Source organism: Lemur catta, chromosome 6, assembly GCF_020740605.2.
Source record: "Lemur catta isolate mLemCat1 chromosome 6, mLemCat1.pri, whole genome shotgun sequence".
Taxonomy (NCBI): Eukaryota; Metazoa; Chordata; class Mammalia; order Primates; family Lemuridae; genus Lemur; species Lemur catta.
Window position 1 is genome coordinate 5,298,273 of NC_059133.1, and position 27,739 is coordinate 5,326,011.

General features: G+C 52.7%; 2 protein-coding genes across 4 annotated transcripts in view; one reads left to right on the forward strand and one right to left on the reverse strand.

The window, feature by feature from the left end:
* Nucleotides 1-21,433, forward strand: part of EFCAB6 (EF-hand calcium binding domain 6) — a 221,200-nt gene extending 199,767 nt beyond the window's left edge. Inside the window, exons 24-29 of one of the 2 annotated variants that reach the window (XR_006735936.1) lie at nucleotides 7,757-7,987; nucleotides 10,175-10,337; nucleotides 12,392-12,576; nucleotides 15,818-15,967; nucleotides 17,717-18,971; nucleotides 19,053-21,433. Coding sequence is in view for 1 of the 2 variants with exons in the window: in XM_045554715.1 (XP_045410671.1) it covers nucleotides 7,757-7,987; nucleotides 10,175-10,337; nucleotides 12,392-12,576; nucleotides 15,818-15,967; nucleotides 17,717-17,839 (852 nt within the window). In the remaining variant the exon portion in view is untranslated. Of the gene's footprint in view, nucleotides 1-7,756; nucleotides 7,988-10,174; nucleotides 10,338-12,391; nucleotides 12,577-15,817; nucleotides 15,968-17,716 lie in introns of both variants that reach the window. The other variant, XM_045554715.1, reaches the window with a different exon arrangement.
* An 886-nt stretch (nucleotides 21,434-22,319) lies between these two features.
* The window catches only part of MPPED1 (metallophosphoesterase domain containing 1), a 73,718-nt gene continuing 68,298 nt past the window's right edge, over nucleotides 22,320-27,739 (reverse strand). For both annotated transcript variants that reach the window (XM_045554717.1, XM_045554716.1), the window contains exons 6-7: nucleotides 25,778-25,891; nucleotides 22,320-22,874 (exon numbers count right to left, since the gene is read on the reverse strand). In XM_045554717.1, the coding sequence (XP_045410673.1) occupies nucleotides 22,756-22,874; nucleotides 25,778-25,891 (233 nt within the window). In that variant the 3' untranslated portion in view covers nucleotides 22,320-22,755. The remainder of the gene's footprint in view (nucleotides 22,875-25,777; nucleotides 25,892-27,739) is intronic.

Consider the following 27,739-nt stretch of genomic DNA (forward strand, 5'->3'; position numbering starts at 1 on the left):
CTTCTTTTATTCACAGTGACTAGAGAGGGTTGTAGGGCCCTGAGCACAAGCGCTGTTGGTGTGGTCGACTGTCGCCCCGGCTGCTGTGTGAGGCTGAGTCCAGGTGGGGCGGAGGCAGGAGGGCAGGCCCCGGGGGCGAGCAGGCGGTGATCCTGGTGGCAAAGGAGGGGTAAGAAGAGATGGGACACGCCAGAGTTGGAGCCAGCAGGATGTGCCAGTGGAGGTGGGGTGTGAGAGGAAGGGAGAGCACAGGAGAGGGGAGATGGGGGCTGAGGGGGGGATGCGTGGCAGGGGCGGCTGTTGGTGCAGGGCTTGGTAGGTCGGAGAGGTCCAAAGTCGATGTCCAGGGGAAGGCGTGGAGTCAGGAGGCGGGCGGACTGGCAGAGCCCGCCGGCATCCCCGGTGCACCAGGAGCAGTTTAAGGGCAGGAGTGTAGGTGGAGAAGGGTAGAGTCCTGGGCCTCCCAGTGTGGAAAAGTCAGGGAGGGACCAGAAAAAGGGACTGAGCAGCCACTAATCGCATGGGAGGAGACCTGGAGCAGCTGTGGACGTGGATCTTCTGTCAGTTCGTGTATGTCTGTGGGGTGTGTGTGCCTTGATGAAAAACCACTTTAACTGATGGAATCAAGCGTATCTATCTTTCCATTTACCGTTTCCATTTTGTGCTCTGGCTAAGAAATCCTTACTTATCCCAAGATAACGATATTAACTTTTATTCTCTTCTAAAGGTTTTTAAATTTTTATTTTGTGTTTTAATACACCTGAAATACATTTTTCCTCATTTGTAAGAGATAGGGCTCCACAGTAGTTTCCATATGGATGAAGAGTTTCCCCAACACCAGTTCTTTAGTTATGTGCTTTCCTCACTGAGCTGCAACGTCACATCTGTCGTGTGTCAAGTTTCCGTGTACGTGTGGGTCTGTATCTGGACTCTGCTCTGTTCCACTGGTCTTTTTTCTGTCTTTGAATTAATGCCACCATATCCAAATGACTCTAGCCTTATATGTCTTAGTACTGGGTGGGGCAACCCCCCAGCTCACTCCTCTTCTTCAAGACCTTCTGCCTTAATCTGAGCCTCTTGCTTTCCAGAGACATTTTAGAATCATCTGGTCAATTTCCACAAAGATCTCTGTTGAAATTTTTATTGGAATTGCATTAAATCATTTTATCTCTTTGGGGAGAAATGAAGTCTTCTCAGTATCAAGCCTTCTTATATACCAACATGTTCTGTCTCTCTGTATAGGTTTTCCTTACTGTCTTTAATTTAGTGCCCTAATTTTCTGCCTAGAGGCCTTTTGCATCCTCGAGTTTTTATATTTTTATTGTAGTAATATATTTCTAATGCTGTTTTCTTAAGTTACACTTTCTGTTTGTTACTGGTGTATCCACCTTGCTAGAGTCTCTCGTTAACTCTAATAATTTTTCAGTAGATTATTCTGAGTGTAGATAGTGCACTCAAATAATATCTGTGAATGACAGTCAGGGTTTCTTTTCTAATCTCCATACCTCCTATTTCTTATTCTTGCCTTATTGCAATGTCTAGAACCTTCAGTTCAACTTTAAATAGAAGCTGTGGTAGTGAGGCTCCCTGTTTGGTCCTTGATTTTAACAGAACTGCTTCTAAATTTTCAAGATTAAATATGTTTTCTTGAGATAGTTTTGTAGATATTCTTTGTCAAATGTAAAAGTTCCCTTTTATTACTATTTTGCTAAGAGCTGTTAACCATGAATAGATGTTGAATTTTATCCAGTGCTTTTCCTGTATATAGTTTTTGTTTGATTTCTTAATATACTGAATTACATTAATGGACTTTCTAATGTTAAACTAAATTTAAATTCCTGGTATAAACCCAATTTAGTCATGATGTTTTTACAATGCAGGATTCAGTTGGCAAGTTTTTTTGCGTACAATTTACATCCATGATTATGACATTAATCTGCTATTTTCTCTTCTCATACTGCCTGTGTCTGGCTTTGGTATCAATATTACATGAGCTTTGTAGATGGAGTTTTGGGTTAATCCATTTTTTCTGTTTTTCCAGAAGAGTTTGGGTAAGTTTGGAGCTACCAACTTATTGAGCTTTGAGTAGAAATGCTTGGAAAGCCACCTGGGCCCGGTGTTTTTTTAATGGGAAGGTTTTTTAAAATGCTAATTTTATTTCTTTCAGGGTTATAGAGCTATTTAGACTTTTTTCTTTTTGTCAGATTGGTGACTTTTTTTTTTACAGGAATTTGTTCATTTTTCTCTAAGTTTTCAAATTTATTAGCATAAAATTATTGAGAGTATCCTTTTTTAATCTCTGCTGAATCTCTAGTTATACCTCCTTTTTTGTTTTTCTAATATTACTTTTCCCCTGGCTTATTCTTGCCAGAATGTGCTCATTTTATTAGTCTTTTCAAAGAATCAACTTCTGATTTTGTTGATTCTCTCTATTATATCACTTTTATGTTTTATTAATTTCTGCTGTTATCTTTATCTTATTCCTTCTGCTTTAGCTTAAGTTAGACACAGCTTTTTAATTTCAGCTATTCTTCCTTTCTTAATGAGGATTTAAAAGTATATATTTCCTTCTAATTACCACTTTAGCTGCATCCAAGTTTTTATATGTAGTTTTAAAATTATAATTCAGTTCTCTATAGTTCCTATTTCCATTTTGATTCCTTTGATCCATAAAGCACTTAAAAATGTGCTTCTCTGTTTCCAAATAAATTGATCTTTTTAACGTTATTAGCTTATAAATAACTGCATTTTAATTAGAGAATATAATCTAATCACATCAGTTCTTAGAAATATGTTGAGATCTGATGTGTGGTCATGTTTTATAAATGTGTCATTTGTGATTGGGTCGTTTGCACAGCCTCTGGTGGTTGGATGAGGGGTTCCACATCTGCTGATCACAGCCAGCTTGTAATCTCTACCCTTCAATGAATCTTTATCCTGCCTGTCTGTCTGGTCCATCAATCACTAAGAGGTATGTTGCAATCTCCCACTGTAATGGTAGATTTATCAATTTCTTATAATTCTGTCCATTTTTATTTATTTTATATATATGTTCAAGATTAGTTTTTTTTTAAGTGTGTACAGATTTAGAACTATTGTATCCTCCTAGTGAATTGAACCTTGTAACATCATGTAATAACCTTCTTTATGCCTGGAAAATAGTTTGTGGCTTAAACTCTATTTTAGGTGATACTAATATAACTATCCAGCTTTTTTTAATTTAGCATTTGCTTGGTATATCTATTTCTAACTTTAAAAAAAAATCTTTGGCCCTTCTATCACATATGTTTTGTATATGTGTGCTATTATAAACAGAATATTAAGTGGATGTTTATAAATCTGGTCTAATAATCTCTTTTATTTATATGGATGTTTGGTCCAGTTATATTTATTGTGATTACTGATATATATGGATTTATTTCTGTCATCTAATATTGTGCTTTCTATTTAACGCTTGTATCTTTTATATTATTTTTAAAACCCTTATTACCTTTTTTTGGATTGATTGTTTTTAAATTCCTTTTTTCCTTCTATTTGTTTGGAAGTTATATTATCTATTTCTGTTCTTTTAACCAATAGGTGGTTATTGCCCTTGAAATTGTATCATATGTAACAAAACAGCTGGAAGTTCAGCAGTATTCTCATTGTTCGCTGGGCATACAAGGATATTAAGTTCCTCTAACTCCGATTTTCCCTGTAGGTCAGTGTTATTTAATATTTTAGATCTATCGTATTATTTTTTCTCCACAGATTAATTCCTCGACTGACTTGTTTTATACAGTTGGTATTTATTTAGGGTTATCTTCTGTACTCTTTACAACTTAGACCTTTCTTCTGAGATCATTTTCTTTCTTCATGAAGTAGGGAGTTTTAAATTTACAGTAATTTCTATCAATTCTTAAAAAAATAAATAAATAAATAAATCTACTCTCTCCTGGCTCCCACTGATGCTGCTTTCAAGCTCACGTCTTGTCTTTGTCCTCGGCAATCCCATCTGCTGAGCAGTCGGTAGGCCCAGAAAACCGTGCATTTAAGCTCTCCAGGTGAGTCTGATTGCTAAAGTTTGAGAACCACTGTTCTCGTCTATCTTCAAGTTCGTCAATTCTCTCATCAACTGTGTCTCATCTGTTGTTTAATCTATACACTAGTGGTTTTAAAATTTTTCAAATTTTTCAATGATTATATTTTTCATTTCAAGGAATTCTATTTGTCTATCTTTGCAAATCTGGCTTGTCAATTTTGGTGATATCTTGCTCCTTGCAGATTTTTAATACCCATACTTACTCCTTTAGCTATTTTATACATTGCTTTTTGTTCATTTTAATACCACTTTTTAGTTCTTTAACTATTTTACATATGACCATGTTATATTCTCTAATAATTCTGATATCTGAAGTCTAAATCTGTCTTAGCTTGTTTTTGCGAACTCATGTTCATGGTGACTTGCCTCTTCACGTGTTCAGTGATTTTTATTTCATTAAGAGCTTACACGTGGCTGAACTTAATCTGGGCGGATCCCAAGGGCCTGCACTGAGGATGGTTTTCCACACAGGTGATTCATGTTTCCTTCTTCCATGTGCCAACGATGCTACAGCCTAGTGCTGCGTTAGTTCCTGTACCTTAGGGCTCCATGCTGGAGAGACTAAAATGCGCTGGGGCCTGCCACAAACCCCAGGCCACTAGAAAGGCTTGTGTGCAGCCTGCAGCACAGTCAGAACCAGGCAGATTGTCCCCCGAGCCTTGCCCTGAAGCTGTAGCCTGTCAGGTGACACAGCTCCGTATAGGAGGATCTCTAGCTCTGGCCCGTCCCCTGCGGGCCTTCAGTCCCCAAAACTTAGGCCTCCCAGGATTGGCTTTTGCCAATTGGCTCTCAAGTTTTGTTCACCTACCTTTGTGGTTAGCAGCTTTCCTGGCCATTAATGATTTCCTGTACTTCCTTATGAGCTCTACAATGTATTTAAAAGTATGTTTTAAAGGATATTTATCCACCAACTGGGTGTTTTGTGAATGAAGGCTTACTAGAATGTCTAGACTGCCACATTGCCTGAGATCTCTTTAAGCCATAAACCATTTAGAAGTGAGGTTTCCATTTTCCAGACATAGGATCTTTCATAGTTGGTTTCTATTTGTATTGTTTCGTGGCCAGAAAACAGGATCTAAATCTTTTTTTTTAATTTATGATTTATTTGGAGATGTCATTTGTTGCTTTGTGTATTGTTCAGCATTCTTAGTTGCAGGTTTCAGGGTCTGCTCAGGCTAGTTCAAGCAGAAAGGGACTATTTTAAGGGTATCAGGATCTTACAGAAACTCTGGCAGGGCTGGCACCAGGGAGGATGCGCCACAGCCAGGAGCCACAGCAGTAAGGACAAACCCAAGCCCACTGTGGGGCTCTTCCGGAGGAAACCCACTGCCACTGCCTCACAGAGAAGCTCAGCATTTGTAGTACTAAGGGGACAGGACATGCAGCCAGACACCTCTGCCACCAAGCTTACGTGGAGAACTGATGGCCTACTGGTGGCCCGTTCCCTCCTTCCCCTGTTCAGGCAGTGGTGTCCGCTACAAGGGAAGATGGGCACTGCAGCTGTCAGCTCTCAGGCTCTGTGGTTAAGAGGGCTGCAGAGGGACATATCCAGAGACAGGAGAGGGGGTGGCCTCAAATAGGAGCAGAGACCTTTATCCCATAGTTATGGGGAGCACAGAGGCAGTTAATTTGACGTAATGGGTGTTTTCTCTATGAAAGATGGGACAAGATTATCAGCTGAGAGTGAAGGGGCCACACTGGGTATTTAAGAAAAGGAAATGGCCTGGGATAGTCTCCACAGAGACAGCAAAGGGCATGTACCAGGGAGGGCCGGTCGGAGTGTCCGGCCGTTACGGTAGGAGCCCTGCCAGTAGGCTCAGTGCAGGGACGGGCCGGCGAGGGCCGAGCAATAGTGAGCGCGAAGCTGTGCCTGCCACGCTGGCTCCCAGGTCCCGCCCTAAGAGGGGGACATGAGCCTGCCAGGGCCCGTCCTCCTTCCCAGGCCTCCTCCTCCCCTCCGTGAGAGCCGCTCAGGGCGACTGTGAGCAGGACAGTGTAAACACCTCAAGGTGTCTTTCCCCGGGGTCTGCTCGGTCTTGTCAGCCACCGAGCAAACATTTGCTGATGCTGGGTGCCGGCCCCTTTGCCAGATGTTTAACATTGAGAGATGAATTTCAGAGGCGGTGGGGTCGCCTGGCCAGTGGTTTTGGAGCGCTGTCCTGGAGGACACAGAGGTGGCAGAGCACACTCCTGTTTGTGCAGTTACTGCATTTGGTTGTGGTGAGGTCTGAGATGCTGTGGTCACTTCCTCAAGGCCTGTCACTTCCGTTCCACCAAATAGTTTTTCCTCATGGGTCTAAATCAAATCTACATGAATCACCCTGTGTAATAAAATGACAGGCTGTCCTCGCACTGCGCCAAAGCCAACTTCCTGGGCTTGGTGTTTTACATAAGATGTAGCCTTGGGAGAAGGTGGATGAAGGGTCCAGGGGACCTCTCTGTACTATCCTCGCAACTTCCTGCAAGTTTATAGTTATCTCTTAACTAAAAGGCCAAAGAATAAATAAGTAAACTGAGAATATTGTCCCAAACTAAACCTTTTTGCCTTTTCAGGGCCTGGAACATTCTCCCTCTCTTCCACAACCCTCACTGCTTCATTTCAGGGGATTCAAATAGAGCCCGAGACGATCACTTTTAATTTGCTTTTGGAAAACCCCAGTGGAGCCCCAGAGGCAAACTCGATCTCTGGCAGAGCCCAGGCTTCTCGGGGAGGCACAGGCAGGGACGGAGGGGTGGGGGGTTGCACCTTAAGGCACAGGTAGGGACGGGATGGGGGTGTTGCGCCTTAAGGCACAGGCAGGGATGGGAGGGGGGGTTGCACCTTAAGGCACAGGTAGGGACGGGATGGGGGTGTTGCGCCTTAAGGCACAGGCAGGGATGGGGGGGGTTGCACCTTCCCCGCGCCGGAGGGGGCGGCCTCTGCAGTCAGTGCTGCCGCGGGCTGGGCCCGGGGGCTTCGGGGGCCGTACATAAAATCCAGCTGGAAGTCAGCTCCCATCCTTCTTGCCTCCCTGAAAGACCTCCAGTCACCAGAAGTGGCTCATTTAGGATGCATTGAGTCATTTTGTTCTATCTGTGCTGTGTGTGGTTTTGATACAGTCTGTGGCGTCAGACCGCAACAATACAAAGCCATAAACTTCTCTCCAGTTTTCCAAATGCCTCCTTTTTCATCTTGCGGGAAGACATTCTTTGCCCTTAGGGTGACATAAATTGTGGATGCAAACACAGCGCTGAGGGCTGCGTCACCTGGTGAGCTGTAGCGGAGCTCAGGTGTACCTGGAAGGAGAGAAATGAGCACGGGCCTCCCCGGGACGGAGGTGGGCCGGGGCTTCGATTTCATTTTCTCCCAAATGTTCATATACACTGCAGCTCAGGCACTGTGACTAATCACAAGATTTAATGGCCTTAAAGTGCTCACTGAAGGCCCAATTCAATTAAAAAATGTCCTGCGGAAGCCATGAATAATCCTCTTGTCTTTGCTTTTCCAGTCTTCCGGAGGCTTCCACCAAGCGGAGGCCAAATGGGCTTTTTTCTTTTTTAATTTCCTTCTTGACGTGGCCGGGACCCGCCAGCCCCGTGAGCGCCCTCCCGTCCCTCCCGTGCCACTTCTCGGCAGCGCGGGTGGGCTCTGCCTGGTGTGCGCGACGCCGGAAAATGACTCTGCTTCTCCGCCAGTTCGACAGGCTCTGGACCGAGATGCCCGTCAGCGCCAAGGGCAGGCTGCGCTACCTGGACTTCCTGAGCAGGTTCAGCTCTGAGAGGGAGGCAACGCCACCAGCCGCTGGCGAATCGGTTGAGGCCCAGAGAGGAAGCAGTGTTCCCGAAGTCTCAGAAAGAGCCAGATCTGCCATCTCCTCACCCGCTAAGGACCTGAGAGCCGGGCTCCGGTCTCACAGCCACCCCTGTGTGAGTTCTCTGTCCCGCCAGGGTCATGCGCCGCCTCACGCCAGACCCACAAGTTCCACTGGGCAGGGGCCTTTGGGGGGGCCCAGTGTTCCCCGGGGGCCAAGTGACTGAGAATCTGGCCCCCAGGTGAGCCTGACGTAGGGGCACTGGACAGGAGCGTCTGCTTCCCTGGGGGGGACAGCACGGTGGGGTGGAAGCAGGTGGGAAGAGGAGGAGGAGGAGGTAGAAGAGAAGAAGAAAGAGGAGCAGGGGTCCGCGGTGCTACTGGCATCTTTGGGTGGGACAGCAGATGCCCCACGCTGAACAGCCACCATGTGCTAAGCACCCTGCCACGGGCCACACCCCGGAGGTAAGTGTCGTCATACCCATTTTACAGGCGAAGGCAGCGAGGCTCTGAGAGGTGCCCCGTGTGCCCTCGGTCCTCAGGTAGACATGGAGAGACCCACCCAGTTTTAAGCCCAGGCCTAACTACACAGCCCTGAGCCCCAGGCCTGGGCAGGGTCTGCGAGCAGAGACGACAGTGCCTTCCAGGCAGGGTGGCTGAGAGAATGCCCCTCGGCACATAGTGCCGCCCTTGCTGTGTGTAGAGCTTGTGCCACCAGAGGCGGGTTCTCGTGCCTTTGTGTATCCACACGCAGCAACTGCACGCCTGCTGTGTGGGCGCTTCCTGCAGCCGAGGGGGATGCAGGCCCTGCTGCTGTGGAGCAGGTGTAAGTATTTAGTGAGCAAAAGGGTGGAAAGTAGAGCGGAGTGAGGGGGCAGGAGCTCCCCGGAGATGTCCGTGTCCTAATCCTAATCCGTGGAACTATGTTGCCTTACATGGCAAGTGGGAATTAAGGCTGCAGATGGAATTCCCGTTGCCAGTCAGCTGGCTCTTGGGCAGGGAGGTGACCCTGGAGTCCCCGGGTAGGCTCAGAGTAATCACAAAGGCCTTTAACTGGGAATCTGGAGGCAGAAGGGTCAGTGTTAGAAAGACGAGACTAGAGAGACTTCACCCGGGCTTGCTGGCTTTGAGGAGGGAGGAAGGGGCCACAGGCCGGGCGTTGGAAGCCTCTAGAAGCTGGACAGGCAAGGAAATGGACTCTCCCCTGGAGCCTCCAGACACCATGACTTTAGCTCAGAGAGACCCATTTCAGACATCTGACCTCCAGAGCTGTAAGATAATAAACCTGTTGTAGCCACTGAATTCGTGGTAACCTGTTACAGCAACCACGGGAAATTCATGCAGGCCTGGAAGGCCACAGTAAGGACTTCGGCTGGCACTTGAGGGGCGAGGAGCCTTTATACATTTTTAAGCAGTGGAGTGACATGACCTGAGGGACTCTTTAAAGACCACTTTGGACGCTGAGGGGACAGGCAGAAGCAGGGACACAGTGAGGTTTGGCGGAGGCCGTGAGCGGTGGCCTGGCGTGGGGTGGGGCAGGGAAGCTGGGGAGCGGAGGTCAGACTGCGGCTGGGTCTTCAAGGCGGAGCAACAGGAGTCCTGACACGCTGGCTGTGGGGCCAGAGGGAGGGCGAGGCTCGGGGAGGGCTGCTCAGCTTTGGGCCTCGGCAGCTGGAAGAAGGGAGTCAGTATCGACTGCCACGCCGAAGGCTCCGGGTTGGGGAGGGAGACCAGGAAGCCAGCTGAGTGGGGTAAATTACTAGATTCACGACCATGTGTCAAGAAGGCCTTCAGGAGAAAAGCCCAGGTCAGACTAAATTCATCTCTTGCTTTCAAATGGAAAATACGATAAAGCAAAGAACAGCCTCATACTTGGTCCACGTAATTTCAAAATAACCGATATTCTGTGAGTTTATAGGATTGGACGCCTCGTGCAAGTGACAAGCAAATCCCTTACTTCAGTAACACTCTTCCTCCAGTGAAAAATATTCTGCCGTACCTTACACACACACAGACTCCATTAATACATTTAAATACATCTCTGTATATATTTGAATCCTGGCTGTATATTCATTTTCAAAACTATTTTGTTTATTATAGTTTGGCACAAATACATATAGACCACTGATGGAAGTAAAAATTAAATCATAAAATTGCTACTTGTTTTATTTTTCATTTTATTTCTGGACTAATACTGCCTATAAAATCGTGAACCTCAAAATCTGAGTCCTATCTGTAAGGTTTTTTATTACTTCAATTTTAAGTCTCCGGTTACAAGCCAATTTTCCTCTCCCTCCTGCTAGACGCCAGCGAGCAGCGTAGCGGGCACGCCGCCCCTGCAGAACTGCGAGCCCATCGAGAGCAAGCTCCGGCGGCAGATCCAGGGCTGCTGGAGAGAGCTGCTGAGGGACTGCAAAGAGAGGGACGTCAACAAGCAGGGCGAGATCACCGCGGCCGAGTTCCTGGGTTCGTTTGGGTTCTGTCCTCTTGATAATACCTTGTCACACTCTGTGGCAAGAGCCCATGGTAGAGGCAGGGGAGTAATAGGACAGGAGACCAGCTGGGAACGTCTGGGTCGAGATGTGAGCTGCACCAATCCTAGTCCACCTCCTGCCCGCAGCCACCAAGCAGGTGCACACCCGCGTGTCCAGGCCAACACGCCACGGACTCGGGCCGTTAGAAACCCAGACTTGGCTGTGATTGCTGGGCACAGTGTAAATGTTCAGGGACTCTGAAAGCGGAGTGGTGGGGGAGGCTGAGGAGGCGGGTTGCGGGGACACTCGGGCCAGGGTCCCACTCCTGCCAGCATCCACTCTTTGCTCTCATGTAGTTTTTCACCAACTTTAAAAATTAAACAAGTTGGATTTGTACTTTAACTAATTGTTGCATGTTGTCAATGCAACATTTTGCATCACAGGAGAATAATTTGACCATGTCCCTCCTCTGCTGCTAGCCCTCCTCTTCCTGATTGATACACAGACCCCTTTTAAAGGAAAATGTTTTCCTTGAGGACCTCCAAAATCAATATGAATTACTTTTATCATAACCATGGCTTTAAAATGTACAAATGAAACAAGGTGTAAACTTTCTAAGTTAGCTCCTATTAAAAAAACACATAAATTAAATATTAAATGGTAATAATCCAATGTTGTTACACTGATTTAATGTGACATGTTTTGTGGAAACCAAAACACCCATGTTGGTTTTAATACACACTTGAGTTCCACTTGTTTTTTAATTAGTTATTTTGATTTTGAGCATGATAAACCTTAACTTCTGTTATTATCCTTATTGTTATTGCTGTGTTATTTTTAAAACTTGAACTCGTTTAAGCCACCAGCCTATTATTCCGATAGGCTTGTCAGACTTTAGTAGTGCATCAATTCAATACTGTAAAATGATTAATTTTCAAAAGTCATTCTGTATTTTCTACTCACCAGTGATGGCCTTCTGCAAGTTGGAACATCAAAGGCACTTATGGGGCAGTTTCCCTTGGGTTGCACGGGCCTCCCGCTGAGTGCTGGTGGGCGCCGTGGGGGCTGCTGCCTCCTTCCAGGCAGGACAGAGAAAGCTCTGCTCACACAGCGCAGCGGCTCTGGCCTTCCCTGGCCCGCAGGCCTCGTGCACATAGTCCGCTCCCACTGGTTTTGCTTCTTAGCCTCAGCAACTAGCATAGTACTCCACTCTTTGACACTTTGTTCTTCCATGATGACAACTCAAAGTCTCAGTTTCATAAACTTAAACAAAAATCTTTTCCTACATAAGCCTCTTTCAAGTATTAGTTGTCTGTCACTCCAAAAGAAGTGTTGTCTTTACAAACCAGCAAGAGAATTTAGCATGAGTACTAGTGCAAAGCTTAGGGCGAGTGTTGATATTTTGGTGTTAAGATGTGCCAATCTCACAGCAGCCGGCAAGATGCCCCACCATGGCATCCACGTAACCCCAGTCAGAAAGCGAGGCTCGAACCCCGAGACTGCACAGCAGCTGTCTCTTAAGGGTGGTCCATGTGTCCAGAATATATATTGATATATTTTAGATTGTCTCATTGGAAAGAAAACTCAAAACGTATAAATTCACATAGCTAAACAGACTGTCAAGGGCATGTATCTGGAGCCCAGGTAAAAGACACATGGTCTAGGCCAAGTCTGAACTGCCTCCCAGCCCAGCCCCCGCCAGGCCCACACCCGGCTTGTGGACCCTTCCTCTGCCCCCAGGTCCTCACCTGCCCCTCTGCTCTGCAGTCATTGCTCCCACAGTCTGTGTCCATTTGCTGTCACCATAGTTCTGGTGACCACGAGAACCCAGGAGCATGTGGGCAGTAGGACTCGGGTCCCCCTCCCTGCAGCCCTTAATTTGTCGTGTACGTCTGTTTCCATATATGTCCACCCACCAACTCTGAGTTCTGTGAAACAAGGACCACGCCAGAGCCTACAGCAGAGGAGGAGCCTCAGTAGGTGTTCGATTAATAAATGGATGAATGGATGAATTGTCACCAGTTGAACTGCCATTTTTGTCCTTAGCTCTTGTGGAGAAATTCAACCTGGACATAAACAAAGAGGAGCGCCAGCAGCTCCTTATAAAGTACGACTTGAAGAACAAGGGGAAGTTTGCATACTGCGACTTCATTCAGAGCTGCGTCCTCCTGCTAAAGGCAAAGGGAACCTCCCTGCTGCAGAGGATGAAAATCCAGAACGCACACAGAATGGTACGCAGCGTCCCGGGAGCGCGGGGTGGGGCTCAAGGGGCTCACAAAGGTGGCGACTCGGGGCTCAGAGACTGCAGAGCCCAGCCCAGCTCTGCCACCAGCCAGGACTCGTCTGTCCGCTGTCCCCACAGACCCTACTCAGACGTTTGCTATACCCATCTGACACTTGTCCAGCAAGACTTTGTCACTCCACCTCCTCCGTCACGTAGAGGCCTGGACAGTGCCAGGCAGTTGTCAGGTCAGCTTGAGATAACCAGGGACTATCGGGGTCCCAAAGCCCACACCTGTGTGTCAGGGGCTTACACCTGGGAAGCAGGGGCTGTAAAGATGAGGCCTCCACCACGCTTTGGGGACATTGAAAACAGCTCAGAAATTTACTTTCTTGGAAGTAACTCAAAGATTTCCTTTCTCTCTTTCTGGAACCCTAGAAGGGTCTGGAGACCCCAGACGGAACCAGTAGCCTGGACCCTGGGCTCTCCAACTCCTTCGGGTGGCAGACACCTGATTATCGTGGCTCTTCCCAGAGCGTCCCCATGACTGGCAGTCTAGCCCCTCGGCCAGCACCCTGGGAGCAACGGCCATCAGTTTCCTGAAAAGGCGGAGCGGGTGGGGCAGGTTGCAGCAAAGGGAGCATTTGGGTCAAACGTGGACTCGCTCATCGGCCACTGGAGACAGGCCAGACCCTCTCCTCCGAGTGCAGGGGACAGGCTGGACTCTCCCATCACCTTTCTCACATAAACTACACTAGACACTGTAGATGCATAGTCTACAATTTTCTTTTTCTGTTTCTTTGAAGAGGAATGAGAACCTAAAGACACTTAAATAGCAACTGGAGGGCACAGTTCTGGATTTTCACCTTTTATTCCTAATCATTTGCAATTTTACAATTGAAACCCACGGCGAGTGCAATGGCGTGTTTGCACTGACCCACCCTGTGCAGCCGTGAAGCCAGAGATGCTATTTTAATGTTCTGATTCTATCATCTGAGATACCTGAATTAAGTTGTGTTGAATTAAAGAGGTACAGCTGGCATCGATTTGGGGAACAACACAGCTGACTCCAACCACCTTATGATTCAGCTGGAGGGACAAAAAGTGCAGGGCGGACCCCAGGCGGCCCCTGCCCTGCCAGAGCAGCCGGCGAGCGGGGGAGGAAATGGAGAGAGTGGGCTGATCCAGCAGCAGGTAAGCAGGTGCCAGGCAGAGAGTGCACCGCTAGATTTCCCATTCTGTGCACACTCAGGTGCCGTCTTGGTGTAGGTTCTAGTTTAGACAAGCGGCAGCTAGTATCGAAGGCTTAGGCCAAGTTTATTTAAAAAAAACTTAAGACACGTCTTCTGCTAGCTCCATTCTTCTGAGACAGGCTGTCCTCATTAGATCTTCATGGGGCCCAGATCCACAGCTGGAGAAGTATGGAGACCACGTGGCCCGCAGGGCCCCTGCCTGCTCTGGCCTCCCCCCGCCTCTCTGGGCCTCGGTTTCCCCTTCTGTAAATGAGAGGAAGGTCTGCTGGGCTCTAAGGGCCTTTGAGGGTTGGCCGGTGGGCTTCTCCTGGGAAGAGCATGGCAGTGCCCGCTTCCAGGCCCTCCCCAGCGCCAAGGCCGTGCCTGCTCCCAGACGCGCCATCCAGCCTCAGTGTGACTGCAGGGCTGGCCGGGGGCTGCTGGGCACCAGACTGAGGCTGTATTACGTGCAGTGAGAGGTGCTGCAGGTCCTCTACCCCCGCCCCAGGTGCCACTCGGTGGTTCAGAATCGTTCGTCCTGCCCTTCCTCCTGGATCCCCACAGCAGCCTGACACGGATGGAGAGGCCACACACCTTCCCAGGAAAGAGTGGGGCCCCTGCCATGGTCCTGGCCTCAGTTCTCGCCCCCTCCAGCAGCTGCCGAGGCCTCCCTCCACCGCATAACTGTGCTGCTCACGTCAAATGTCTCTTTGCAATTCTTTGCTGAAAGTGTGGTTTCATTTTCTACTTACTTGGGAGCTTCCTCTGGAACCCTCGGCAGCAGGAAGACTTTCTCTGGGGAAGCCAGCATGGGCACAGCCGTTGCCTGCAGCCCCGCTGGCCGTCCCGCACTGTGTCGGAACCCGGGTGCGGGAGGGCCAGGGAGCCGGCAGCCCTCTCCTGCGGCCTGCTCCGGAGACGGGCAGCTAACAAAGCCGGCGGCCACCTGGGGAGTTTCCCTCATAGGTGCTAAATGATGTCAAATTGAAAGCAGCTTAGCTCTCTGCTAATTTGTTTTATGTAGTGCCATGTTAAAATTAAACTTTCCCAAAACGTGTTACACATTGCCTACAGTTCACCTCTGTGATACTCAGACGTGTTGGGGCTAAATCATGCTAAAAGATCTTGTTTTCAATCTATTAATAATGTCACCTAAATGAAATAATCACAGTTTAGTGTACTGTCTAATTACTAGATATAATTACAACCTTGTGATTTTTTTTTTAACACTCTTCATTATAATAACCTACTAGAAGACCCAGACTGAAATCTCTTTTTTTCCTCAAACTATTTAGAAATTGGCTGAGTATCTGCCTGGCCTTCTCCTTGCGTTCCCCGGCAGGTGGTGAGGCCTGAGGTGTGTTGGGGTCAGAGCGCAGATCACTTGACCTCGCTGCACCTGTCCCCAATCTGTGAGATGGGGGTGGGAGACCTGCCTTCCTTCCACGTGGCCAGGGGAGCGGAAGGGAGATATAAATGGGATGGTGACTTCAAGCAGCCCACACGCAGTGATCAGAGGGACAGGGATGGCATCGCTGTTAAGAGTTCTAGGCTGGGCGCGGTGGCTCACACCTGTAATCCTAGCACTCTGGGAGGCCGAGGCGGGAGGATCACTTGGGGTCAGAAGTTCAAGACCAGCCTGAGCAAGAGGGAGACCACATCTCTACAAAAAAATAGAAAATTAGCCAGATGTGGTGGCGTGTGTCTGTAGTTCCAGCTACCCGGGAGACTGAGGCAGGAGGACTGCTTGAACCCAGGAGTTTGAGGGTGCAGTGAGCGATGATGATGCCACTGCACTCTACCCGGGGCAACACAGCAAGACCCTGTCTGAAAAGAAAGAGTTCTGCTCGCAGGCTCCATGCTGGGCAGAGAGCCAGTGGCGGCCGGGTGGGGTGGCCGGGCGGGATGATGCCCGAGCAGCCCCTCAGCTGCCTCTCCGCCCCCTGGGGCCTGCCCCATCCCCCATTCATAGTGCTTCTCTCTCACCCCTTCTTGGTTTTTGTTTTTTTCCTTTTTTAGAAAGAAGCTGGTGCCGAGACTTCGTCCTTTTACTCTGCTTTGCTGCGCATTCAGCCCAAAATCATGCACTGCTGGCGGCCGATGCGGCGCACATTCAAAAGCTACGACGAGGCTGGAACGGGGCTTTTAAGCGTGGCCGATTTCAGGAAGGTGAGCACAGCCCTGTGCGTCTGGCGCCTCTGAGCAGGGAGCAGTTGCCAAATGCCAGTGGCCAGAAAAGCTCAAAAGGGGACCCACCCAGTCACCTGCTGAAGGCCCAGGTGTGCCCCCACTGTCCCAGACCCCATTTTCCCAGGACCCCCAAGTTATCAAGGCCTGAGCCACTTGCCCCTCACATGCAGACCCCAGCTTCTCCTCGCTGGAGGTCTCCAGAGCCCTGTGGGGTCGCTCTATCCCCCCACGGCCAGCTCCCCAGCTGGTGCCCGAGCCCGGCTTCCCTTGAGGCACCGCGGCTGCTGCTGCTGCTCGGAGCCCTGGCTGGCCTGGCCTGCCCCCAGCCTTGTCGCAGACTCCGAGGAGCGTCTCTGACCCAGGTCGCCTCCCAAGGAGCCTGAGCAGTGCGGCCCAGCCCCTGCTGCGCACACTGGGGCTCATCTTTGGGCATCCGTCCCTGTGTCCCTGGGTGGTAAATACACAAGTCTCAGCCCCTCAGTGCCCCACCCCCACAGCCTAGCGAACACCCTGCACCGGTTCTCCGGCTCACGTGCGCCTTGTCTGTCTGTACTTCGGGCTCAAGTATAAATGTCAGCCAGGCATTCTCGTGCGAAGAAGGGAAGGAAGTGGGGCGAGATTCTGTTACTCCTTTCCGTCAGGAACCTGGGCATGGGGTGGGAAGGGGACACTAGAATGGAGACGTCGTCCTGTCGGAAGGAGTAACTGGGCCCCTCCCAGACAGCCGCTCGGCTTCCTTTCCCGCTTTCATCCCGCAGAGCCTGGAGCCCCCGGCCTTCTAGCCCCACTTCCTAGTCCCCTCTTAGAAACTTATCGTAACAAAACTTAGATAGGAAGTTTATGACCTAATCTTTATTCACTTATTACTAGGGTCTATCTATCAGGATTGGTTTCAGCTGCGTACAACAGGGGGCAATAACAGCCGCGTAAGCAAGGGGGAAGTTATTTCTCCCCCACGTAAAAGAAGTGCAGAGGTGGGTGGTCTGGAGCTGGTGTGGTGGCTTCACGGGGACCATGTTTTTGCTCTACTCCCCTCACCTTCGTCTTCCTTCCTCAGGATCACCTTGTGGTCCAGGGTGGCTGCTGGAGCCCCAGCATTGTATCCGTATTCCAGGCAGGGAGAGAAAACGGGCATGCCTTCAAAGGAGGCTTCCCTGAAGTTCCACATAACATTTTTACTTAGGTTCCACTGGCCAGAACGTAGCTAGCATGGAGAGAGCTGAGAACTGTTGTGTTAGCTGGACACAGAGCAGCCTGTGGGAAAACTGGGGCTCTGTACGTGACGAGGAAGGAGCAGTGAATACCGGGTGGGCCGCTGGCAGCTCTGTCTCATCACAGCCACTCTATGCACCTGCACCCACTGGCCCCACCCTCCTCGGCCCCACCCCAGTTAGGCCTGTGGCCAGGTCTCGCCTCCAGCCCTGCTCTCTGTCCGTCCTTGTCTGAACGCATTGACCAGCCTTCAGCCACCCTCTGCCTCTTCCTGCTTCACAGCCGGAGGCGCCGGAAGGTTCCCTCGGCGGCTGCTTCCTGTGCAGACAGAGGAGAGAGAGCCAGAGACAGAGACAGATGGAGAGAGAATGCTACTGGGAGGGGGCATTGGAGGTGGGACGTACAGGCTTAAGGACAGGTGGACGTGTCCCCCAGACCCCTCCTGGCAGCCTGCCTCCTTAAATCCTTAAATCCGGGCCAGGACAAGCCCAGTGGCCCCTTTGCTCTGCCTTCCAGGTCCTGAGACAGTACAGCATCAACCTGTCTGAGGAGGAGTTCTTCCACATCCTGGAGTATTACGACAAGACGCTGTCCTCAAAAATCTCCTACAACGACTTCCTCCGGGCCTTCCTGCAGTAGGCACCCCGTGGGGCACCCCCGACAGGCAGGGCCACGGGGCTTGTTTCAAGACTAATCAAATCAGATTGGGGAGTTTAATGAATACTCCAAAGTGTCTCCAGAAACAAAACCCAAAGCCGAGGCTGGTCTGTGTCTGTCCTGGTGGGGGGGGGGAGGGGGCGCACGCTTGGCCGCCCCCAGGCTCAGGCGCCTTCACCTGTTAGTTTGCGCAAATAAAATAGTCTTTGCAAGGATGACTCCAGAGACTTTAAAAGAACTACTAATGATAAAATGCTCTAACACATGGAGTCTCTGGAGGTTGTGTTGGTGACTGCAGGCTAGCACGTCCCCGATGCAGGGTGCAGGCCCCCTCCACTGCCGGCATCCCGTGTCAGGGCCAGAGGACGTCTGTACCACGCTGCACTGGCCCTGGGCCGTGTGCATCGACCGTCCCTGTCCCTGCTGATGGACCAGCCAGCCTCACCTCACCCCAGAACCACTCACACGTCAGGCCCCGGCAGCCCTGCAGGGCTCAGCCTTCCTGAGGCCTCCCGAGGTCCGGCCGAGCCGGCAGCTGGAAGCGCCAGTGACCACTGTGACAGGAACTCCTCGGAAATGACGGCCCGGCAAGCTCAGAGGAGCCTGGAAACTGCTGTGACGCTGAGCGGGAGACACAGGCAGAGTTTGCTGCCTTCTGGGAGGTTCTCCAAGGACTGGGAGCTGCAGGCAGGAGAGCTGGCTGGGCTGTGTGGCCAGGGGCTGTCGGGGAGGGGTGCGGCGAGGGGGCGAGGCAGCCCCTCCACTCCCATCTGGGCCCCGGCCACACTGACCCGAGTGCCCTTCCCTGCCCCTGCGCGGGGGCCCAAACCAGGCCCCACCTGATGGAGCAGAGCTCTCCATGTGCGCGGGGGCTGCCTGCCTGGGGGGAGAGAGGCCCCACCCATGTTCCACACCTGGTCCACAGACTGGACCCCCCACACTGACGGGGGTGGGCCCATGGGAGGCTGCAATGTCAGCTCTGAGCAAGGGGGCGGCCCCACCCGGGCCCTCCACCTGGCCCGGGGCTTCCTCCGCTCAGCCCGGACAGCCTCTGCCGTGCCTGGCTCTGCTCCATCCAACTGCAGGCGCCTCCTGGTCCCCAAGTTGTGATTTGGTGAGTGCAGGGGGCACCTTCTCTAGTTGTCTTATTTTTGCCTGTAATTAACCTAAATTAGGATGTCTGGATTTATTGCAGTTGTGGAAATTTGCTGTTAACCAAATTGTGTGAGACTGAGGACTTTACCATCATGGTGCTTAACTAGCCACACGTGTAAGCCTGGCAGGGGCCGCGCACACTGGGGTCTCCCTAAGGGCAGCCAACAAACCAGCACCCGCAGCGGCCCAGCCACCAGGAGGGCAGGTCTGGGGCCCCGGGCCACGGCATGGGATTCTCGTCCCTTTCTGTGACCTCGCTGCTGTGGCCGTTCCGCTCACTGTCCCCACACCCATCAGGACACAGCACGATCCTTCCACTCATCGAGGAAGTAGTGAAATGTCCTCCCCAGAAGCCACGTGAGCTGTCACGAAGCCAGGGCCGGCTGTGCAGGCAGCACAGGTGGCCGGGGGTGAGGAGGTGGCTCTCTGCTACCTGCTTGCTCCTTGGCCCGGCAGGGCGGGCATCAGGGACGATGAGGCTGAGGGGCTCTGGCCAGGCCAGGGCTGGGGAGACCTTAAGATCCCAGAGAACCTGGGGGCCGGGGTGGCCCGGGGCAGTCGGCCACTGCAGGACATGGGGTGCTCAGGCAGCCCTGGGTCCAGGCCTCGAGTAGGTGCATCAACAGAGCCACGTGGTACCCCAGCGGCTCCTCCATGTGCTTTGTGCAGGTCACACCCCTCCCTGGTTCCCCGTGTCCTCTCTTCTCTGTAGGAACCTTTGTTGTGGGACCTGGCGTGGGGGCGGCCGGTGTCCTGGGAAGAGGTTTCACGCTGGGGTAAGGAAGGCCTGTGAGGGCCGGAGGACCCCAGCTCGGGAGTCAGGCCAAGGGACAGGGCAGTGCCACTGTCGGGTGAGCACGGACGTGTGCTGGACTGTGGCTCGGCGCGTGAGTATCCCCATTTGACAGACAAGGAAACTGAGTCACCAGAAGTTAACTTATCCAGAGTTTCACAGCTGGCAGGACGTGCCCCAGGCAGCGAGCAATGGCCCAGGCCAGCGTCAGAGGCCCTGAATGGGGTGGACAGGCTCCCCCTATGGACAGCACCAGGAGTCACTCGCCCCCACCAAGACCCTGCCTTCGTGCCTCCTGCCGGCCCCTCCCCCTGGGCTCCTTCTGTCCTCTTCCGCACGGCCCCACACGCCTCCTCTGAGGCCCAGCTCTGAGGTCCCCTGCTTGGGGAACCCTCCTGTAACCTCTGGGCAGAGGCGGAGCACCCCGTGGTGCTGCAGAGGGACAGCGTCACCAGGCGGTGTGCGGTCCCCTCCCTGCCCTCTGTGCAGGGCCGCTGGGCCACGGTCCACCCCCGGAGCTGTCCCCCAGCCCGGCACAGAGGAGGTGCCCTGGTGCTGGCTGGGCACAGCCCCTGGTCCGTCTCGCAGCAGGAGGGCACGCCAGGCTCCAGGGGTGCCAGCTGCCGCCGCGTGCACGGACTTTGATTCCGCGCTCCTGGGACGACACTGCCCTTCCCACGTGCCCCCCCCGACGCCCCCGACGCGCAAGGAAGAGGCGCCCGTGGACTTCTCTTTCTTTTTACAAAGACTTTATTGTCTGACATGCTTGACAAAAAAAATTACAGCCACAATCAAGTTATGCCAAAATGATTGAGGAGCACGCCGTCATCTTTCATACCTCACGACTTTTAATGCATTTGCTCTTAAAGTAACAGCTGCCTTCGTAACTTCTCTTTCCCACATAAAAATACACCATATTCTGAAGATACCTCAGGAAAAAAGATTTGTTTAAAGTTTATAGTTCTCGGTCCACATAGAAACTGAGCAGAGGTGGCACAGAAAGGGCCTTGTGTTCTCTCTGCCCCAAGAGGCTCCCAAACGTCCCTGCTACCAAGCGCCACTTTGGCCCCTGCACCCCGGGGAGCCCAGCCCCTGCCAGCCCGACACGGTGCCACTGCCAGCTCCCTGGGACGGCAGCCTCACCCCAGGCTGGCCCAGCTCGCCCACGAGCCTGGGAGAAGCCACAGCCTCCCCGGGTGCTGGGACTGAGCCGACTCAGGAGTCCTCAGAGCTCTGACTGGTTTGAACAGGACCCTTAAAAAAAAAAAAGAGCCTTGGACCATGCACTACGTTGTAGGGACGAAACTTTGGGTCATGGCAAAGTGAGGGCTGTGAAGCCAGGGACCAGGCTTCAAATCCTACCTCTGCCCCTTATGTGCTGTGCGCCCCCAGGCAAGTCACCTCGCCTCATCTCTGAAATGGGGACAGCAGTACCTACCTGGAAGGACCATCTGCAGATGGAACGAGATTAAACCTGCAAAAAGACTCAGCAAAGGCTGGTTCCAGGGCAGGGACCGGGGAGAGCGTGAGGCCCTGCTCTTGGGTGCACGATTTAAAGGGGGTGCGAAAATCAGTCATCAGGACAAATTACTATTTAATGTAATGGTGTTAAAAATCAAAATGTTTCCACAGACCCACTCAATTTTATAAAAAATCAAAATTAATGCAAAAAATGCATGATGAACAAAATATCAAAATTTTAAATAAAGACAGAATGGGACCCTGCGCTTGCCCGACCTGCCTCGTGGCCTCCCCAGTCCCACCCCTGCTGGCTCCTCCCCCACCCCCACCCCCACCCCCAGTCCTGATCCACAGAAGAGAAAGCAGCTGTCCAAGGTGGGGCTGCCAGAGCCCAGGGCCTGCTCTGTCATGGTGCCACCCTCTCCCGTTGACAGGCCGGCTGGGACCAGGGCAATGAGGATTTTGAGCCCTTTAGGGTCCCCCAGCTGCGGGCACACAGACAGAATCCTGGTGGTGCAAGGAAACCACACCAAGGAACACAACCCCACTACAGGGCAGTGACGAGAAACACGGGGCCCACTTGGGTAAATTAGGAGAGTGCATGCACACATGTGTGCATGTGTGTGCACACACACGTGTGATAGGGCGGCCGCAGCCTCGGCCTGCAGACCCTCCAGGCTGCTGAGCTCTGCAGAACAGCGCAGTCCCCAGGGACCCAGGGTTGACTCACCATGACTGGGAGCCTCTGGCTGGCCCTGGGCGCTCAGAGGGCTCATTCTGTAGATCCAGTCCCCCAAATCCAGGCTGCCAGCAATTGCCCAGAATGCTCAGGCCATTGTCCAAGTCAGCGAAAATGCCCACGGGAAGAAATAGGGGACAACGCCAGGCACACTGCTTGTGGGCCCGGCCAGGGACAGTCTGAATTCCTGAGATGTCCCCAAGCACCCCCTTGGAGGGCTCCACCTCCAGCAGGCCTGTCTCCTCTCCAGCCTAGGAGGACAGGAAGGGCTGTCTGCGCCCAGGCTGTAAAACGTCCCTGGACGTTTTACCCCCAACTCTGGGGCCTGCAGCCACACAGACCCTTGGGCAGACGGACATTTTGTGCGAGAACTTCCAAAACCCATTCAAGAGCAGCAGCTTCACAGACCGGGAGGGTATCCAACTGAGAAGGATGGAGAAGACTCGGTCATTTCCAAAGCAAGACAGGGCCATGAGATTATCGGGTCCTTTAACGAGGTACACATGGGATGTACACGCAGAAAAAGTAATAAGCACAGAACCCCTGATGGGGACACACAGGGTCCCGATTCCAGGTGACAGAACGCTGAAGGGTCATTCCAAGGCCTCAACGAGTCTGCTGGGCTGGTCCCTACAGCCAGACGGATTGTCTGGGCCATTTGGCGTGGAAGGAGGGGTGGCTGGGGTCTGTGCTCTCGGCCAGGCATGTGTAGCTGACACGGGTGGGCAGCGCTGCAGCAGCGGGGAGCAGTCAGGAGTTCCGGGGTGTGGGGAGGTCGATGACTATGGGTGGATTCACAGGTTGGTAGTTCACAGTGCACACGGACGCATTCACATAGGTGGTGGTCCCATCTGCCATGACACCGTACCCTGGAACGGAAGCACACGCCTGTCAAGCCAGGACCCAGAGCAGTGAGGATCTGGTGGGCATGGTGGGCAGAAGGCGCTCAGCCACGTGGGCTGGGTGTGTCTGGGGCAAGCCTGAAACTCTCAGGGTCCGTCGCTTCGTCTATAAAATGGAGATGATAATGACAGATCCTGCTTCCAAGCTGCTGTGAGGGTTAAGTGCGAAAATCATCCATGTACGGTGCTCAGCCCAGTGCCTGGCACACGAGCAGCACACAGTGAGTCCCACCATCATCACCGTCATCTTCACCATCGCCCTTATTGCCATCACTGTCACCACCGCCATCACCACCACCACTGCCACCATTGCCACCACCACCACCACTGCCACCACCACCACCATCATCACTGCCATCACTGTCACCACCATCACCATCACAACCACCACCACCACCACCGCCACCACCACCACCACCATCACCATCACCACTGCCATCACCACCACCATCACCACCACTGCCACCACTGCCATTATCATCACCATCACCACCACTGCCATCGCCACCACCATCACCGCCATCACCATCACACCATCATCACCACATCACCACCATCACTGCCATCACCGCCATCACCACCACCACCATCATCACCACCACGACTGCCACCACCAGCACCATCACAACCACCAGCACCATCACCGTCACCACCACCACCATCACCATTATCATCGTTATCACCATTGTTGGGGCTCAGAAAATAGTAACCCAAAGTGAAGACCTCAGAAGCAGCCTCAGAAGCAAAAGTTTTTCCCTGACCTTCTCCTGTCCTCCTGTCTCTCAGTCCCATTCTTCCCCAAGACTAGTCATAGAAACTAGAATCCCTCTTCCCCAAGTCAGGTCATTGAAATCAGAACCCTTGTTCCTGAAAGTCAGCCACAAAACCTAAAATTATTCTACGTAAAAACTGGCCACAAAGAAATTATCTGACCTACATGTTGGACTGTAGTGCGTAAGACCCCCATTCCAGAGAGGGTCCTGCCCCACACCCAGAAGGAAGGTTGCTGCACAGGGAAGAACCTGGACAGACAGGCCTTGCTGGGTTTCCTCACTCGGTCTAAAGCATCAGATCACACTTTTTTGTCCAATCATATTTCTACATGACTGTTCATACTTTGTTGAGCCTAAGTATAAAAATGGACAATTTCCCCTGTATCTTTGTGTTTTCAGTTTGAAGGCTCCATGTATACAGCTTAAATAAAGTTTTATGCCTTTTCTCCTAATAATCAATCTTTTTCATGTCGGTGATTTTTCACAGAAACTTTAGGGGGCCAAGGGCCTTGGTGCTTACACCATCATCACCATCATCATCATCATCATCATCATCATCATCACCATCATCACCACCACCATCACCATCATCATCACCATCATCATTGACATCACCACTGTCATGATGACATCACTATCATCATCCCCACCATCAATACCACTGTCATCATCACCCTCATTATTGTATCACCATCATCATCACTATCATCACTGACATCACCACCATCATTGCCACCATTGTCATGACCATCACTATCATCAATACCATGACTGTCACCTTTGTCATCATCATTGTTGTCATCCTTACATCATCACTGTCATCACTGACATCACCACCACCATCACTGTCATCACTACCATGACTGTCCCCTGTGTCATCATCACCATCATGACCACCATCATGATGTGTGTTCGTCTCTGCTTCACTCATACCCTCTTCCTGCCACCTCTGCTTGTCAGAATCCTCCTCATCCTTCAGCCCAGATCACAACTGTGCTCAGGTATGATTCGGGTCACAGGCGCCTTGGCTCTGACAGAGCTGCATGCCCACGGTAGGGCCACAGAAAATGATAGCCATCATCATCATCCCCAGCACATGAGCCGTGCGCCTCTCCTGTGGCCGCTGAGGCTCTGCCTGCGAGCTCCGCCGGGCCCGGTGAGGCCCGCTCACTCCTGCCACCGGGCCCTGCTCACTCCTGCCCTCCACAGCGAGCTGCAGGGCCCTCAGGGAGTTGTTTGGGGCTTGTTTGCTTCTGAGCTGGGAAATGACACGATGTGGCCCAGGCACAGGTGGAGGCCCAAGGGCCCTGGTCCAACCACAGACAGGTTCAGGGGCCGGGCGATGGCTCGGGGGAAACTGCGCGGGTACACCCCACAGCAGGGATGTGACAGGGAGGCCTTGGGTATGTGGGATAAATGTTTAAAAGGAACTAAAAGAGGGGCGTGTGCCAAACTGGCGAAATCAGGCTCCAGTGAGGACACCTGAGGTCTACCCGTGACCGCCATGTGCAGCAACGGGCCAGGCTGTGCCGTGTGGGCGGCCAGAGCTGGAGCCGCCCTGCCACTGCCCACCAGGTGAAGTGCACATCACCCCTCCAGCAACGTGGCTCCAGCCCCTCAGGCAGGCAGGCAGGCAGTCCCTCCACGTTTATTAAACACCTACTGTATGCAGGCCCCGGGGATGTGAGCCACAAGACAGGGCCATCAGCCTGGAGGAATTCGTAGTGCGCCCACCAAATATAATGCATCCTCCAAACACAGTCCAAATGTCCTCTCCTCTGAAAAACCCCTGCCCATCTGGAAGACCACCCAGACTAGAGGCTCAGCAGAACTGCAGGGCTCCAAGGAAGCAAAATGTACCCCCTGAGTCTCGCAAGATTTTGCATTCGTCTTCCTATTATTAGCTGTTTCGGCAAGGGCTGATCGACAGCCAAGAGTGTACATGGCTGTGCAAGTGAACAGCGCAACTGGGTAATTGTCCTTCTGGCTAAGCAGATCAGGGAGGAGGTGACCAGGGCTGAAGAGAGGGGACGCGGCCCTCTGAGGGGTCAGTCAGGAGCCCCCGAGTGTGAGGCCCACTCCCCCATTCCCACTGACCTTCGTGGATGTGGCCGAAGACGTGCAGCCGCGGTTGGACGCGCCTCTGAACCGTGTTAAGCAGCTCCACGCAGCCCACCCGCTGCATCTTCTTGGGGACCCAGTCCAGGAAGCCTGTGCAGGAGAGACAACAGGGGGGCGATGACAGGCCCCGGGAGGCCCAGCCCGCACCCCTCACACCCCAGGTGGCAGCATCTGCAGCCTCAGAGAGACATGGGCTCTCTGAACCCCACCCTGCCTCAGCCCCCAGGGATGCACACGTGACTGTCGCGTCCCCTCCGGGGCCTTGCGCCATCCCCCACTCCTCTGTCTGGGGACACTGAGAGCCTCCCTGCAGGAGCCGCTGGTGTCCCCAGACCATCCATACTCCAGTGGCCTCGAGGGTGACGTCCACCCATTGCAGAGATAAGCAAACCGAGCCCTAGAGGGACGGGTGAGGCCCGAGGGTACCCCGCTGGTTGGTGGCAGAGCAGGGCCCCTGGACACCCAGCCCAGGAGCGAGATTTCCATGTTGGAAACTTTGTAAACAAACAACACAAAATCCTGAGCATGAACTTGGTCCACGCAGCACAGCTCACGTGGCCGCTGTGTCTGCCCTGCGCCCCCCGCCCCCGCCCCCCGGAGCCGTCCCCTCACGGGACTCCACACACGAACAGAACAGTAACTGATTACTCCAACTGGACACTTAGGGCTCATCTCAGCCCTGCTCTGGGTGGCCAAACAGGCGTCTGCAAATGCTGGGAAGGGACAGGGGTGCCAAGCAAGCTACAACACTGACTTAAAGATGAGAGACAGACAGACTGACAGACAGGTGAGGGTTGGGGAAGCAGAGAAGAGGGGCGGGAATGGTGGGGCACAGGCTTGGCACAAAGCCCAGGTTTAAACCCCAGGCTTTGCTGCCTACTGGCTGTGTGACCTTGGACAAGTCACTTAACCTCTCAGTGCATTCAACAGTTAGGCGTGCTGTGCTGGGCACAGGGATCCCGCCATGCATGAGGCTGGCCCTTCTCAGTCCCTAGAGCGTGCTGGCGGGGAGGGGCCCCCAGCTCAGGGCTTCCTGGTGCACAGTCTGGACAGTGACATGCAGGCAGCACCAGCTGGAACACCTGAGTGACAAGTGGCCAGGGTGGGGTGTCCAGAGGCAGGGAGCCAAAGACACTGTTTGCCGGGTGGGTGGGACGGGGGAGGGAAGGGGGAGGGAAGAGGGGAGGGGAGCGGGAAGGGGGAGGGAGGGGAGGGACAAAGGGAGGGAAGAAGGAAACCAGGAAGCAAGACTGAGAGGGAGGGAGAGAGCGTGGGGAGGGGAAAGGAAGGACACAAACACACATGGCTGCCCCTGACGCCACCACAGGTTGAGGGGAGCCTGTCCCAGTGGTCAGGAGGCTTCGTGGCAGCGACACCAGCCTGGGCACAGTCCCGCTGTGCTGCCTAAAGCTGGGCAGAGCCCAAGGCTCCCTCACAAGCGGGGCTACCGAACCTTCCTTTCTTGGGCTCCGGGGCGCAGGGGACGCCGAGGGCACCGGCCGGGCGGGTGGCGCACGGGGTCGGAGCTTGGTCCTGGCAGGTGTGTGAGCCCGTGGCTCTCCAGCCGGACTGGGCCTCACCCCACCGCCGTCTCTCCCGCGGGCGCCCCAGACCCCGCGCTGGCACGTCCCTTCCGCAGGGCTCCCGGGCCCCTCTGCCAGCTGTCCCCTCTCCCCTGACTGGCCAAGCTCCCCTCGTCCCTGCACAGGTCCCCTTGGGCTTGGCCATTCCTGGAGCCTCCACCCTGCAGCCTGCAAGCCCCGCTAGGCTGGCACGGCACGGGGTTAACCCCTGGCCCAGCGTCACCCACAGGGTGGCCGGCCCCCAGCACACAGGGCACGATGGTGGGTGCGTGGAGGCAGCGGTGGGAGCAAGAGGTGGGTCTGCGCCAGGGTCCCGCGAGCTGGAACTTCATTCTAAGGACTGAGGGAGCCACCA